At 41.1% G+C, this 16,171-nt stretch overlaps 1 protein-coding gene across 12 annotated transcripts in view; it reads right to left on the reverse strand.

Annotated features, from left to right (window-relative positions):
• The window catches only part of LOC134211602 (G protein alpha o subunit), a 249,645-nt gene that overhangs the window by 231,401 nt on the left and 2,073 nt on the right, over positions 1-16,171 (reverse strand). For 4 of the 12 annotated variants that reach the window (XM_062688643.1, XM_062688634.1, XM_062688639.1 and 1 more), the window contains exon 2: positions 7,067-7,334. In XM_062688643.1, the coding sequence (XP_062544627.1) occupies positions 7,067-7,184 (118 nt within the window). In that variant the 5' untranslated portion in view covers positions 7,185-7,334. Of the gene's footprint in view, positions 1-7,066; positions 7,665-16,171 lie in introns of all 12 variants that reach the window. The other 8 variants (XM_062688636.1, XM_062688633.1, XM_062688630.1 and 5 more) reach the window with 5 other exon arrangements.

A 16,171-nucleotide genomic window follows, 5' to 3' on the forward strand; every position in this document is an offset into this window, starting at 1 on the left:
ATATACTTAAAGCACATGATTGGATAAATGCGTACTCTTACCCCACCCGATGCGCACTTTTACCCCACCGGTGGGGTAAGAGTGCGTTTTTCACTTGTCTTGCAATAAGGGTTCTACTAAAACGAATCTCAATAATTTCAATATTTTTTCCACTGGGTAACATAAAGGAAGAGTATATGAATCATCGACACTGATTTGATATGCAGAAGCTTGCTTCATAAGGGCCACATGATCGATTGAAAACAAAGTGCGTACTCTTGCCCCACTCTACTCTACTGGGATTTATTGTTTTTAATAAAACGAGACAGTTCTTTTGATTTATGCATAACATGATTTTTATTGATGCCATACATGCCAAATATGATATTGATCCAAAATCCAGTTCAGATTTGCCACTATTAACTAAAAGACTTAACATATAACAAAACAATTTTTACGACAATAGTTCAGGTACTGGAATCCAGCTGTAAATGCAGATTAAAATTCTTCTCTGTCATACACGCTCATACACGCCAATGTGTTTGAACAGCTTAGCAAAACAGATTTCGGGTACCGGATGAAATTGAAGTCCGATGGTCGCCATTTTTTGTGGTTGGATGATGAATAATCAGCAGGCTTATCCCTTGGAAAAACAAATCAACACAGGCGCTGTAGTACAGAAAAACCAAGATTCAGTGTCAGAAACTCGTTAAGATTACGACAAAAAGATTATTAACTATATTACCTTGGCTCTTGAAATTAGGTTTCCGCAGACGAAGCGGATCCTCACTGGAACGACAGAGGCTATGAATTGAAGAAAAAACATGAAGCGATGACGTTTTGCTTTGTGATTATTGAATTCACCGAAGTTTCAGCTGCTAATTTACCGAAGTCGGTAGTTTAAATAATTTACATTTTTTGTCGGTAAAAAAGATTACCGTTTTCTTCTGCTCTTCGAGCTCTCCATTTCAATACGACTCCGCCGCAATCTTTTGCTCTCCGAGCATTCTCACCTTTGCTACGCTTTTACTGCTTCGGACGGGGGCCATGTACCGTCCATCCTAGTTGACATCGAACCGCTACGGGTTCTCCAGGTTCTCCTATTCTGGACTCGAGCGGAGCGATCAGGTGTAAATTATCGATTCCTATTAACAACAGCGGTGCTGCTTTTCTGTAGCTAAGAATTTCCACCTCCTCCAAGTGAGGAATATCTGAATAATCTTTTGCATGTACCTGTTGGGAAGGGAGATACAACTTCTTCACTGTTCGAACATCTACAAGATCGTAGCTGTCCGATGAACCTTGGCTGCAAACCTGGATCTTGATGACTTTCGACTGTCTTTCGTTTTGATATACTCCGTTCGTCCAGCACATTTGCAGTGGTTGAATTGGTCCATCAGCCTTCAATATTTTGGCCAGCTTGTAATGTATAAGCGTCACAGCCGAACCTTCATCGATCATAGCTAGAGTTTGCACCCGTCTGCTTCCATTTGTCAATGTTACCGGTACCATCCTAAACAGAACTGTCGAATTCAACCGCCGATGACTATTGCATTGAACTTCCAATGGGGTATTATCATGCACAGCTCCACTATGCAATAGAGAATTGTGAAACTCCGGACACCCTTCTACCAAGCAGCGCTTCCTTATTCGACAAGGCAGATCTCCATGGTCGTACATGCAGCACGGACACAAATTCAACCGCTCCACAGTTTTCCACCGATCTTCTACACCTTGCTTCAAGAAAACTTGGCAGTGTCGTCCTAAGTGACCTACGTTTTGGCAAACAGAACATTTTACTTCACGGTATTGCGGTTGGTTTGAGGGCTCTGAATTCATCACAACTCTTGGACTATGCTTGTCACTTGGCGACCCTCCGTTCGTTGCTTGAACGAATATTTTCGTTCTCGGTTGCTCTCGTTTCTTGCTTTTCTCGTTTGCTTCCACCTTCTCGAAGGTTGCTTCCAGAGCCTTTTCGACGAGACTTTCCATAAAAGTTCCGAATGTTTCCAAATCGACCGACCGGGCGCGTCGCTTGTATTCTACCCACTCCATAGCATAGTACGAAGGCAGCTTCTGAACTAAATTCTGCATCAGAATCGGGTTCTTCAGATGGTCAGTCAGTCCTGCTGCTTTAAGGTATTGCGTAAACTCTTCTACTGCGCTTCCGAACTCTATTACAGACTCCAAGCTCTCCGCGTTGGGTCCTTCTAATTCTTGGATCCGGTTTGCCAGCCTTGTCGACAAGATTTCTGGATTCCCGAATCTCCTCCGCAACTTCTCAACTATCAGCGGAACGTTCTCTGGCAATAGAAGACGATTTCGAACCGTATCCAAAGCTCTGCCGGTCAAAGCCTCTTGCAGTCGCACCAAATTCTCAGCATTGGTGAAGCCACATGACTTGTTCGCCTGCTCGTACGCGCTGATGAAAATTGGCCACTCCTCGGCGGCACCGTTGAACTTGGGCAAATTTCTCGGAAACACCTGCCTCGACGCAATCTGTAGACGCGATGGTCCTGTCTCCGCCGCTTTCCCTTTTGTAGAGACTCTCTCCGAAGCGACATCGAACTCATCATCCGAAGAGTGAGCAATAACTTCCCTTTCGAACGATGGCCGGGGAAGTGTGACCTCGGGTATTCCAGCATAACATCTGTCCGTACCCCGCTTTACCTCTGCTTTGCGTGGATTCAATGGCTTCACGTTGCTCCGAAGCTTTCTCGGAAACAGATCTTCCAGTTCATCTTCTGCCACATCAGCCTTCGCGCCATCTCCTAATTCCGGAAAATCGTCAGCGTCGAGCACGAAATCCCCATCGCTCCCGTCCAGATCGATGATTATCTTCAGAGCTGATCTTCTCTCTAACATCTTCTTCCGGCGGGCAATTCTCTTCCGCTCTAGCTCCAAGATCCTTCGCTGATTCTCCTCTTCAAGTTCCTCTAGTCGATTCCACTCTTCGAGTTCTCTGAGTTCTCTCAAAGCGCGGGTCCGCGTCGACTCCGCCGACGGAACACTAACACCTTTCTTTAAGCACCCACGAACGCGACTGGTATTCTTGACCGGAACAGACTCGGCACGTTTCACGCGGTTACAATACCGACCGATCATGTCCGACAACGCATGCAACAAATCATAGTGATCATCCTCGCTTCCGCTTATGCGCTTCTTGCCTATCTCTGCCTGTCCCTGATCTCCTATTTCTGTCGAATCTTCAACGTCATCGACGTCTTCTATATCATTGTCCTGCGCTATTTCCCTCGTCATATGTCCTTTCGTCAACTTCATCTTTCCCGACTTACCAATCTCCGTCTTACTACCTTCATACCGGCCAGAATGTTTGAAAACCACTGGAGAGATGGCTGTGCTGCCTGGGGCACCTAACGAGGCTCGGATGGATCGATCTTCTCCCAGACAGGTCGCACAGAACCAGACCACCTCGGCGACGCTTTCATCGACGCCTACGCACTCAAAGTGGTACCATTCTCGACACTTCTCACACTGGACGCTAGCATCGAAATCCTCTCCTTGATCACAGCACGGGTATTTGTAGGACATGGTAGTAGATTTTGAGCTATGTTACACCCTCCGGGTGCAAGAAAACGATCTCAAGTGAGTTGGTGAACGAACTCAACTAAAAGTATATTTTACATTAATAATTAAACATATAAACAATACAATAAACATACAATCTAGTTTTCTCCCACAGCAACTAGCCTCTTTCTGCTCTCTAACTCTGCAGGCTAGCGGACGATTCTATATTAACAATTAATTTTAATTATAAACAAATTTACAAACTACCAAGGAACAAACTCACGGTAAGTAACGGTAATATGATCTATGCAAGACGATGACGAAACAGGGACTTCAATACAAAGACTTCGTTACAGCAATGATCTACAAATAACACAATGAATACATCATCTACACTACACTACAATATTCACAATACTCAACAAATTCTCACATTCAATCTTTCACAATTATACTATCCTACACACATTTCATTCCGCTAGAAAGAAAACCATCTTTCTTCATTCCTTCTGTACAGAACCATCAACAAATCTGTTATGGCCGTTCCTTTTTCTACCGTTTTGCTTCAATTAGCTCCCTCATGTATGTGTGTCAACATTGAGCAACAACAAAACGGAACGCGTTCGCTACATCGCTCATCATGCGCGTTCACGCTATTAACCCTTTCAGGCCCGTCGGAATTACCCACGGCAACACAGATTTTCTGCATTTTTTTTTATCAATACCATAGTGACGTTTCACAAAATAGCAACCCTGTATGGAAATTTAGCAACCCAGTATGGGGCGCTAAATTTGGAGACTCACTGCTAATTTTGAGTTGCGTTCTTATTTTACATTCCCGTTTAGATACCTCCGGTGTAAAAGTGGGTCCCTATTAGGGGGCCGGAAATAGCGATAGGGACCCAGATGGGGACTCCCGTGGAGGTGCTCTAAAACACCAAACCTGGGATTTAGTTCTATCTAGAAAACCATTTAAATCTAGAGAATTTGTTGAGTAACAAGGATTACCGTGTGTCCCTCGAACTACCAATTCTTACCAGTTCATGAAAAGTTAGTAAGTATTTAAACCCCTAACTAGATTTTTTTTCCGGCTGTCAGTTCAGCCTATAGGACAATGATTCCAAGGTTTTTTAACTAATTGCTAGAAAAGTGGTTTCCGCTGCATACAGTTTAGCCTCAAACAAGAGGAATTTGAGTCTTTCATCCATCTGCAGGGTTAAGTTATTTTTGTTATACTTCAAAAAACTGGTATTGGTATAGAGGACTAAATACGATGAATCCCTGAATTACATCAACTTGCCCTAGCTCGAAAAATTGATTAGGCTAGGGCTCGGACTGGTAGATCTTACACCAGCTTTATCGGGAGTGTAAAATGTTACTCACATTGGGTGATAAGGATGCCCAAAAGTTGCTATTTGGAGGCGTCATGGTTTATCCCTATAACCAAACATGTCCTGTGAAGTAAGCCTAAAAATCATTACGGACATTAATGATTGAATTAAAGCCCCAACAAGCCTTTATGTGCTTGTAGTCAACCCGTGCTGGAGGAATCGTTTTGCAATTCGTTGCATAAATAATTATTATCAAATTATGTTAATTTCTAAATATTGGAACATGACCGAGACGCATGCATTCCAAAAATGAGCCACCTAAACCTAACAGGTTGGCTACGGTCTCTTAAATAAAGTGATATCGGCCCTAATCGCAATGGCAGCGGAAATGTATGTATGTATATTGATATCAATACGGCTATTTTGCAGTTTTGCACTGGCAACCTTCCATATACCGAATATTGTCACCTATGTCACCTTCGGTCTCTACTGACACGACCGCACCGCATCGGAAACCACATGAGACACCAGTTGAGTACCGATAAGGACTTATTCGGTATTTTGCTCCCTCTCGAAAATTGGCATGAAGAACTCCGCTGCGTAGCCCCAAACGAGCGAGCGGTGGGGATTTGCAATCAGGAGAATGGAGGAAATTTATGCCCCGTGTGTTTGCTATTTTCTGTTGCTTTTGGCAGACCACACATCGCTTCAAAGCTTTAAATTTCCGAGAAAATGGTTCTTTACTGCATTGAAATCCCCCACACTTATTCTGTCCCACCCTATATGCTAACGGCCAGATATGTTGCTCATATCTGCAAACAATCGATATCATTCCAGCAACAGTGGCAGTTCAGCAATCAGTAGAATGAAACACAAACCTTGATAACATGCATGCGTAAGGGTGGAAAATTATAATTAGATTGGTCTTATCTTGGTGATTCGATCATTATTACGCTCTCCAAATCGACAGCCGCTGCTGCTGTAGAGTGTCAACAGCATGCTTCGCCAATTTGGAGTAGGGAAGATCCCCCGGTACCAGATACCTGAGTCATTTAGTGCAACACCCTAAATAATACTCCGTTATAGTGGTAAAATATAGCCAATTGCGAATCATGCAAAGGAACCCTACTAGATGAAGTTCAATGAAAGCTGCTTACGGTTTGAGTTTCTGTTTTCTACTGGATGCAATACCTTTTTGCATGCCATTATATGAACAAGGTTCAATATTTATTAAAACAAGCAAGCTTCCATCTGTCCCGCTTGCAATGAAATGCAGACGACAAGAATGATTTGTTATTAAAAGCAATTCACATTCTGTAGGCAATGGAGAGCATGCATGTTCCATGCAGTCAAAAGAGTGTCGAACAGCCTGATTTTGGCCGAAGCAACATGCTAGTGGAACAGTCTTTCGGAACATAATAACCATATAATTGGTAGTTACTTTCCTGGGATTAACCAAAATGATAAAAGTTTGCACAAGGATAGAGTCTTGAATTGACATTTTCTTTTGTGCCGGAATGCGGGATATAACAATTCATATGTCCTGGGAAACGTTGGACCACTTGGATTTTAAAGTAGAATACTTCTTTGTTTTCGATACTGATGCAGGGGAACACGTCACGAAAAAATGATAGACTTTAGAAGGCTTAATGACTGATTACATTAATTTTCCAAGCGATTTTTTTTGTACAGATCGATTAAAAATTTTCGTAGAAATATTTTTTTTTAATCTTACGTTTATTTGGAAGGCTTAATTGACGTTTAATACAATTTTTCATGATTAATTCAAATATGTTAGCTTCGGGAAACAGAAAGACGAGGTTGTAACAATTAAATGCTTCCAATCACACGTTGGATGTTCTACTAGACTTAGCCACACATTTTATAGTAGCGTTGTATTCAGTCAATCATAGGGCTCTTCCTTAATTTTTTTTTTGTATTACCTGATTTGGATTGTTCGTTAACATATAAAAATTCATTATGATCTTGCTATTCAGCTGCTCGCTTCAGCCCTATAGAATAGTTTTAATGTATTCAATTGATTCTTTAAAAATATGTTTAAAAAACAATATCTGAGTGCCTTTCAAGAGATCGTGTGGTGATAAATGTGGCCTTATAACAACATCTTCGATTCAAGCGCTGTTCAAATAAAATATTTGTTTTTCTCCGTGTGAACGTAACCAATAACAATATTTCATAAACTCGTATAATGCATAATAAATACATACCCAGCAGAAGCAGTTTGATATCCTTAGCTGCCTGAATTCCATCCTCCTTTAAATTTCGCTCGATTTGTTTCGATCGAGCGATTGCCTCGCGCTCCTCAGCCGACGATGCACATCCCATGGTGGTGTTTCCGGTTTTTTCTTAACTCACTTCACTTGTTCCGAATCCAAATTTCAAAGTAGCCTTAGTCACTGGTTAGCACTATAAGGATGGCCTAGTCTTGTGTGGAATTTATTCGATTACGAAAACTAACAACTCATTGGAGAGGATCTATATTCGTAATAAAAAATTTCTTTTGGACCGTTCTTATCTGTTTATTGGTACGTACAATGCATTGGCTGTGGATCTGCTTCTGCGGTGCCGATCGCCACACGACGGTTTTCACACTTGTTTATATTAGGTGATCTTATTTATTTATCAGCCTTTTCGCTACACGCTTTGCTCTTGCGTTCCGGAATAAGCGGCTATGGATAGGTACGATCCAGAGATCTAACGTCTCACTATATTTATGTTAGAGATTTCACTAAACAAACAGATGTTTCTCTTTAATCTTCCCTTTGTAGCACTTGACGTACTCGGATTAACAAAACTGGATAAAAACTACCAAATCAAGACATTCTTTTTCTTACGAACAAACACACTTATTGTGCAAAATTGAATGGAACAAAATGTAGCTTCTTAGTTCAAATTCAGCAGCATCAAATCGCATTTTTTTCATGCATTGAGATTTCATTGGGATGTAGTTTCATGAAGCAATTCGTGTAGTTACATGGAGGCAGTGGCGTATCAAGGGTTTGTAGCCAATGCGACGATGAACTGTTAGCCAATGTGCCAATATAAGTATGATCATTATTTTTAAGTTCTCAAATGTAGTTCCAAGTGCACTGCCCTTTTATCTTTTTTATCGTTTATCTCTTACACCAGCGGTTCTCAACCTGGGGTACATGTACCCTTGGGGTTCCTTCGCCGGGCCCAGGGGTACCTCAATCAATAGCGGATGAATTACAATTTTAATCAAAACTTATTGATAAAGTTTTGATAATTTTGTATTTTTTTTTCAAAACTTTGTCTCGTACATACTATTATGCATGGCGATCAGTAAATCATGGACAACCAGTACAATGGATGAAGGGCTGTGGCACAAAAGATCAAAAGAACGAAACCTCGAATGAACAAATTTAAAAAATCTTTTATGTAATCTACCTGATCAAAATAGAATGTTGAATAATTCCGTCGTCGGGGGTGACAATGGGTTAAATGGGCGTGAGAATGGGTCACTGTTTCAACTACTTAGAATGCTTTTAGAATAGATTGAATGTATCTGAGGGCAAGAAGACTAAAATATAAGAGACCTTTTTGAAATATTTTGCTCTACGATCTTCAGACTAACGGTGAGAGCGATGACACATTCTCACCCCCCAGACCCATTGTCACCCCCGATGGCGGTACGTTTAAAATATGCTTCTTAACTAAATCTAGAGTCTACAGAATCTGAAGCCTCCATTTGAGAGTTGTTGCTTCGTTTCAAGAGAATTGGAGGCATCATTCTACGCTTCTAGGAAGGCTCCTTCCAAGCAGCTCGTAGGACTCCTTTCAAGAGGTATGGAAGCCTTTTTTCATGAGGTTCTGAAAGCCTTCTCCTAAGAGGCCTGGAAGCCTCATTTTAAGAGGTTCGGAAACTTTCTTTCAAGAGGCCCAGAAGCCTTCTTTTAAACTTGTTTCTATGGACTTTCCTTTTTTCTTCTCTCCATATTTTAAAAGCTTCGGAATGATTTTTTCAAGGGGCTCGGAAGGCATTTTTCAACAGGCTCAAAAGCCTCCTTTCAAAAGGCTCGAAAACCTACTTTAAAAAGGCCCGGAAGCCTCCTTTCAAAAGGCACGGAAGTCTTCTTTTAAGCTTTCTTTTATTTATTTCTCCTTCTTTTAAAAGACCCGGGAAGCTCTTTTCAAAAGGTTCGGAAGGCTCCTTTCACGAGGCTCAGAAACCTGTTTTAAAGTGGTTTGGAAGCATCCTTTCATCCAAAAGGCTCGGATGGCTCTTTTAAAAGGCTCGAAAGCCTCCTTTCAAAATGCCTGGAAGCCTCCATTCAAGAGGCTTGGAAGCCTTATTTCAAGAGGCTCGGAAGCCTCCCTCGAAGGGGTTTAGAAGCCTTTTTCCAAGAGGCTCGGAAGCCTCTCTTCAAGGGGCTCGGAATTATTTTTTCAAGAGGCTTGGAAACATACTTTCAAGCAGCTCAGAGGCGTCCTTTCAAGATGCTAGGAAGCCTCCTTTTAAGTGGCTTTTTTTCAAAAGGCTCGGAAGGTTATCTCGGTAGAGGCGCGGAATCCTACTTTCAATACGCTCGGAAGTCAAAAAAAGTTCTGTAGGAAGCTCGATGTATTAACTTCCCAGTCAACACAAAATCGTATATGATACAACATAAGATGCTAAAGTGGAGGCGATATACGTACATATTGTATGGGGAAGTACCTATATGGCCTTCACTTTAGCATCTTATGTGACATCATATACGAACTTGTGTTATATCTCAGGCATTTTTTTATTAATCTACATAATTTTGGGCTCGTTCGATTTAAAACTTCTTCTTCTATCAAAATGTTATCGGGATGGACCGATCCGGTCACTCTAATTTTCGAGATATCCGAATTTCCAGGGACATGCTCTACTTAGATGATATTGATCGTTGATTTCGATAGGTTATCCGCAATATGGGTATCAAACTTCTTGAAACTTCATCAGCAGATTGATCATTATTGTTTTGAGACCATCAGAACTGCAAACCTTTGATTTGCGATTCCAGAACAGGATCCTCGAGGGGTCATAGGCGGCCTTAAACATTTTTCAATGGAACATCATCAATATGGATATGGATCTTGAAATTATCTCAAGCGTATGTTCTTGATGATCCTGAGTTCACCAGATAAGTTAACTCCGGAGTGTCCATTCCGAAATAGGTTTCATGATGGGTCATGAGTCGTTATAAACAATTTTCAATGTTTCAGAAAGCTGAAACTTTTTTGAAATCGATTTTATAGCTAGATGAGTGCATAATCGATGCAAGGACCACTCATTGACCCCCCGGTGGCCATCAAGTGGTCCACCAAAAGATTCAGGACATCCGGAGAAGTAATCAATTCCAGAAATTCGTCCTAAACAGCTCAGGGACTTTTCATGAAACGTTTGTTTCAGCTTTCTGAGAGCAAAATCATTGCATGCACTGCTCTTCGGCCTTAGATAGCCACTAAGTGGTGCTCCGGAGTAGCACTGTATACCAGTGGTGGAAATACTCGCTTCACGGTTAAGCATAGAGTGTAATTTTGGCTACCAAAAACAGGGCAGAGCAAAGACATAAAGTATGGCAGCATTTTGTTCGCGAGTAAAATTCACGGCCGCGAGTTCCTCTGCAAGTTTCTCCAGGAACTCCTGCGGGAGTTCCTCCGGGAGCTCCTCCAGGGATTCCTCCGAGAGTTCTTTTGGAATTCCTTTGGGAGTTCCTTCAGGAATTCCTCTGGGAGTTCCTTCAGGAATTCCTCTGGGAGTTCCTTCAGGAATTCCTCTAGGAGCTCTTCCAGGGACTCCTCCGTGAGTTCCTCCGGGAGTTCCTCCAGGAATCCTGCGAGTTCGTCCAAGAATTCCTCCCTAAGTTCCTCCAAGAATTCTCCCGAGAGTTCCTCCAGGAATTCTGCTAGTTCCTCCGGAAGTTCCTCCAGGAATTTCTCCGGAAGTTCCTCCAGGAATTCCTCCGGAAGTTCCTCCAGAAATTTCTTTGGAAGTTCCTCCAGGAATTCCACCGGAAACTCCTCTATGAATTCCCCCGGAAGTTCGTCGTTCACCAAGAATTAAAAAAAACAAGTCTCAACTTTCTAAAGCGAATTTCGAAAATTGATTACATTTCCAGATGTTCCAAAATGGATGGATGGTTTTTGCAAAGATATTGCTCTAATTTTGATACAAAAATTATTTTTACCAGTCACTACATTTTGAGGAGAAATTTCAAATTTGTCCTCTACTCTGGATGCTGGAGCAAATAGTGTATAAAAAGACACAGCTGTCTAGGACGATTTCCGATTTGGTCACTACTCCGGGTGCTCCGGAACTTCCATAGGACCACTTGATGCCCATTCGGTCTCAATTTGTTGTACTTGCAATGATTTTGCTCTCACAATGCTATGACAAGAGATCTTTGAAGTCGTGGTTTTCTATGACGGAATTCCAGAATTTTCCACTATTCCGGATGTTCTGAAAATTCTGGAGGGCCACTTATTGGCCATCCGGAGTCGATGAGTGTTCTATACCGTTTTGACTCAAATTCCGAACATGGCTTATATTCCGGACACTCGCTTTAAAATGGCCATTTTGGATTTATTCGTGTATTTTTTTCTAAAGGATCTTGAATTCATTTGTAATCTTGAACAACAGAACTGAAAACCGATGGAATTTTGAGTTTTAGGGTGCCAAAATGCCAGTGTTGGGAATATGAGTCATGTTCGGGATTTGAGCCAAAACGGTACATTGATTTTGCTCTCACATTACGCCAACAATCGATTTATAAAAATCGCTGCTTCAAACGACGAACTTTTTTTTTTGTCTTTATTAAGAAGACTTTCAGCCCTAGGCTGGCTCGTCTCCGAACGACGAACTTGTTCAACTGACCAATTCTACGGATGTTCCAGAATTTTCGAAGAATCACTTAGTGGTAATCCGAAATGAATGAGTCCTTGTATTGGTTTTGCCCGCTTTGTTTGTGCGCAGCTTTGTAAGACAAATTCTCGGATTCGGCAACTTCTTTGGATGATCCGGAACTTCCGAAGGACCGCTTACTGGTATTCCGGGATCAATAGGTGGTTCTTGAAAATGAGTTTGCCCTTATATTGCTATTCAAAAACTGAACAATGCTCCAAATGTTCCGGATGTTCTCCCGGAGAACCTGTTAGTGGCCACCTAGGGTCAATGAGTGATTAGAAATAGTCGCATCTTACTGGGGCAAATGGGAATAATCGACCAGTTCTTCGGGTGTTCCAGAACTTCCGGAAAACCACTGGAGTCAATTAATGCAAAAGTTCGAAGGGGTACTTCTCAAGAAAAAGGTTGAGAACCGCTGCCTTACACACAAAATTGTAACCGATTCTGACTGTCATTTGAGTGGTTTCCATCTAGGAGTTTCCATGAAGTAAGTAGGCTAATTGCATTTGACAATATCTTCTCGAGAACATGTCGTGTCCATTCAGGAATTTTTCACAGATTTTTTTGAGGACACCTCCAGGAGTTCGCATATAATCACTCGAAACGTTTCATAAAGCTGAAACCAAACAGATGGAGGAAGCCGCCTAAGTGAAGCGTGAATACTGCGACGTAAATTACGGGGGCAGTATCGAGCCTGGCCCAAGCGTACAAACCCAGTTGCAGCAACTTCATTGGGACCAAATCTGGTCACATATGAGTTGCAGCAACCTATTCTAAACAAATGTGCTACTGGGGAAGTTCATCGCCATCCGTTAAAAGGGCTCAAGTAAGAATCAGCTAGGAAGACGATGAGAACCGCCTCTGCCAATTAACGAGAAGCAATTTCCGCTGATGCGGAGCCAGTGCTCCAAACCTACTGCCACTTCAGCCAAACCAGCAACTTGTTCTACGACCTCATCTGAATGCAACGTCGCCTTGCAGCAGCTGCCCATACTCCCTCGTTGAGTCTGGATACTCCCACCCGGTTGGGCAGATTTGTGGCCCATGCAGTTCTGGATATTTTCCCCACCAACATACATAACAAAATCTTTCCCGCCGGTGGTGTATTAGGAACAGAGCTGTGAACAATATTTGGTAGTGCTGGAGGTTAAGGCCTCTGCATATTACCTGACAAAATTTTGGAAATCAATAATGGGTCTATGAATAGCTTGATAAGGTGGGAGTAAATTTTCTACTGTCTCCGCGCTCTACAAAATTTCATGGTTAAATTTAGTTATTTAAGGACAAGCCTCCCGGAGTCCAAAACTAAATGCACTCGCGTTTTCAAGGGCACCCCATTCAAAACGGAAGCCAAGCAGAACTGTCATTTTTATTATTCCAACTTTGCTGAGTCGCAGCATGCGTGGAATAACACAAATGACAATTTTGCCTGGCTTGCGTTTTTAATGGGGTGCCCTTGAAAACGCGAGTGCATTTAGTTTTGCATTCCGTGAGGACTGTCCTTAAGGGGAGATTCTCATTGTGCTGAAGCAACATTAGGGCCCTACGATCTTCTGGCCGTATAAAGCTTCGTATCGAGGCACGATGTTGTCATGGAGTGGTACAAAACCAAGGATATGACCGGAACGCACCGGAACTAAGACCCATCGGAAAATACTGGGCTTTTATGAAGAAAGCACTACGAAAGCATCCCAGGAAGGTCAAATCTAAGGAAGCATAAAGATAAAGTGGGTTTCCGTTCAGAAGAAGCTGCAGACGGATGTTGTATACCTACATATATTTTTACCATTATTGGGGCATAAGTAGCTTGTTGATGTCGACCTTAAATAAATAAATTAAACAATAGTAGTTTGTACAACTATAGTTGCAAAAAGATGCTTTCTTCAGTACGAGTTGTACGTTTATCAAACGAAGCTTGCCGAGTTGGATAAATACTACGAGTGCTGAAAAAATTGAGTTTTGCGACGAGCTACACACGCTATTTTTGCAATGACGAAAAATGGGCTTAAATGTGATAAATCTGTACCAAAATGGTACAATTGTATTGACTTCGCATGATCAATCTTGGAAAAATGTCATCCTGTTGAAGAAAACAAACATATTCCATGTTATTGTGCCACATTGTATGCTCGACATACCATAAAGCGATAGATAAACCTGCTTTTAGAGAATTTGAAGTCATGTCCATTAAATTATTTCATTAATTGCGTGACACAGAGAATACACTATTTGAACACTCACCCAAGTTAATTGAGCTAAATCAGGTCGTATAACTATTGTTCAAATGCTGTTTTTTATTACATAACCCAAATGATTGCTATAATGGATATTATGCAACCTATTTGAGTTGCATAATGTTCATTAAAGCACCCATTTCATTGGTATGGAAAAGCAGGCCGTTTATCACTCAAACGCCAACTGTAAACCAGCTATTATCTTTGAATGATAAAACGGCCTACTTTTCCATACCAACTGAATGGATGCTTTAATGACCATTATGCAACTCGAATGAGTGGCATAATGTTCATTACAGCACTCATGTGGGTGCTATAATGAAAAACCAATATTAGGACAGCATTTACAAGACTACATTTTGTTGAATTAGCTTGGGTAAGTGTTCAAATAGTGTATTCTATGCGTCTCGTAATAAATGAAATAGTTTGATGGACATGACTTCAAAATTTTACAAAGGCAAGTCCATTTATCGCTTCATGGCTTGTCGAGCTATGCAATGTGGCACGATAACATCAGGGCTGGTAGCGATCGATGCCGCTCAAAATAGTGACTTTAGTGACCAAAGCTGACGAAAAAAGGGACCAAATAGTGACTTTCAGTTGCAGAAAAAGTGACCAAATAGTGACTTTCAGTTTCAGTTGCAAGTTCGATAAGACGAAATCAAACGGGTCGAAGGAGAACCTTTTTTTAGTGATTTGTGGCGGAAAACATATTTCACACACCACTCTTTTTTCTTAGAACGAACTCATAAAAGAAACGAAAATCGTACACGCTTACTTTTATATACTAAGTGACTAAGTAAAATTGTATTGCTCTCCCTTTTAATCTCACGGAAATTTTACTCAATATCAGTCAAAAGCAGGACTACTCAAAACTATGAGTAGTCTTGCGAGCAAATTATTTTTTTACGCCACTGGAAGTGAGCAAAACACGGGCTTGGTAGTCATATGACTACTGCTTCTGCCTTATAAGCAGGAGGTCGGTGGTTCAATCCGTTTAATTCTCCTACTTTTGTGTCTTTCTCTATATTTCTCATGTTCTAGTAATCGCTTGAACTGGAAATGGACTTCCATTTCAATGCTATACCTTCAACTTGACTATTCTAGTTTCAACTGCTAGAATTGGAAATGAATGAAAAGCTCGTTTTCTACATCCAACCAATAATAAATTCTATTAGCTGCTTTCTCTTATCCTGTTACATTAACAGCTCATTTACCATTAAGACAGCCACGAAACTAACCCAAAAATTCCTACAAATTCTGCATGAAGTCGTGGAAAGTGCAGAGGTATATTCGACTTGCAGTAAACGAGTGATTGCATCATCATTTCTTCCCCCTTCCCTACTTTGACTTGCATCCTGACGTGGCAGAGTGACCTTAATAAATGGGATCACCAGTACTTGCACATTGAAGAAGAGTGCTAGTCTCTGTGCAAGAACAGCTGATCTGGTCATAATAGAGTAGCAAATACGGGCAGTAAACCAAGCTTACACACTTAACTCATTTCACCGTATTCGGTAAATTTTACCGAAATCTCAACAGCAGTACTGTTCGGTAATTTATTTTACAGATTTTTTGAATTTTTTTCCATTGCTCAACTGTCAAAATCACCGAAAATCAGTTAAATTATTTACAGAACAGTTCTGCTGTTGAGATTTCGGTAAAATTTTACCGAATTCGGCGATTTATTTTAAGTGTGTAAGCACTGGAAGTGAGCGAATAATATAGACCTGTTTTTCTTTTCCGAAAAATGATTTCTCGGCAAAAATCTGCGTGATTTGTCATAGGTGCCACGGAAGTTTTTGGAATTTTTAGTGCGAAAGAAACAACAGTACGGATCGTTTTGGTAGAACACGAAACAAAAATTATGAAGATTCAGGTACAACGGGCCTGGGATTGAACTCCCGACTTCCTGCTTTTAATGCAGGACCATAATCTCTGAATATTTAAATATTTTTCTTCCAAAATACGCATTTTTTCCCATTTGCTTCGTGAACGATTTTTACTATTCGACAGCACATGCAATCTTCAAAATTGGGGAGACTTGATCTACTTTCTATGATATCTACTCCATAAATATTTTTTAGAGCAAACCCTCCATTACATCTGTCAAATCTACAAAAAAAAATGCCGTTTGAAAACAATTTTTATTTTTTTGAATTTTGTCGCCAATTTTTTGTATGGATGAC

This window comes from Armigeres subalbatus, chromosome 2, assembly GCF_024139115.2.
Source record: "Armigeres subalbatus isolate Guangzhou_Male chromosome 2, GZ_Asu_2, whole genome shotgun sequence".
Lineage (NCBI taxonomy): Eukaryota > Metazoa > Arthropoda > Insecta > Diptera > Culicidae > Armigeres > Armigeres subalbatus.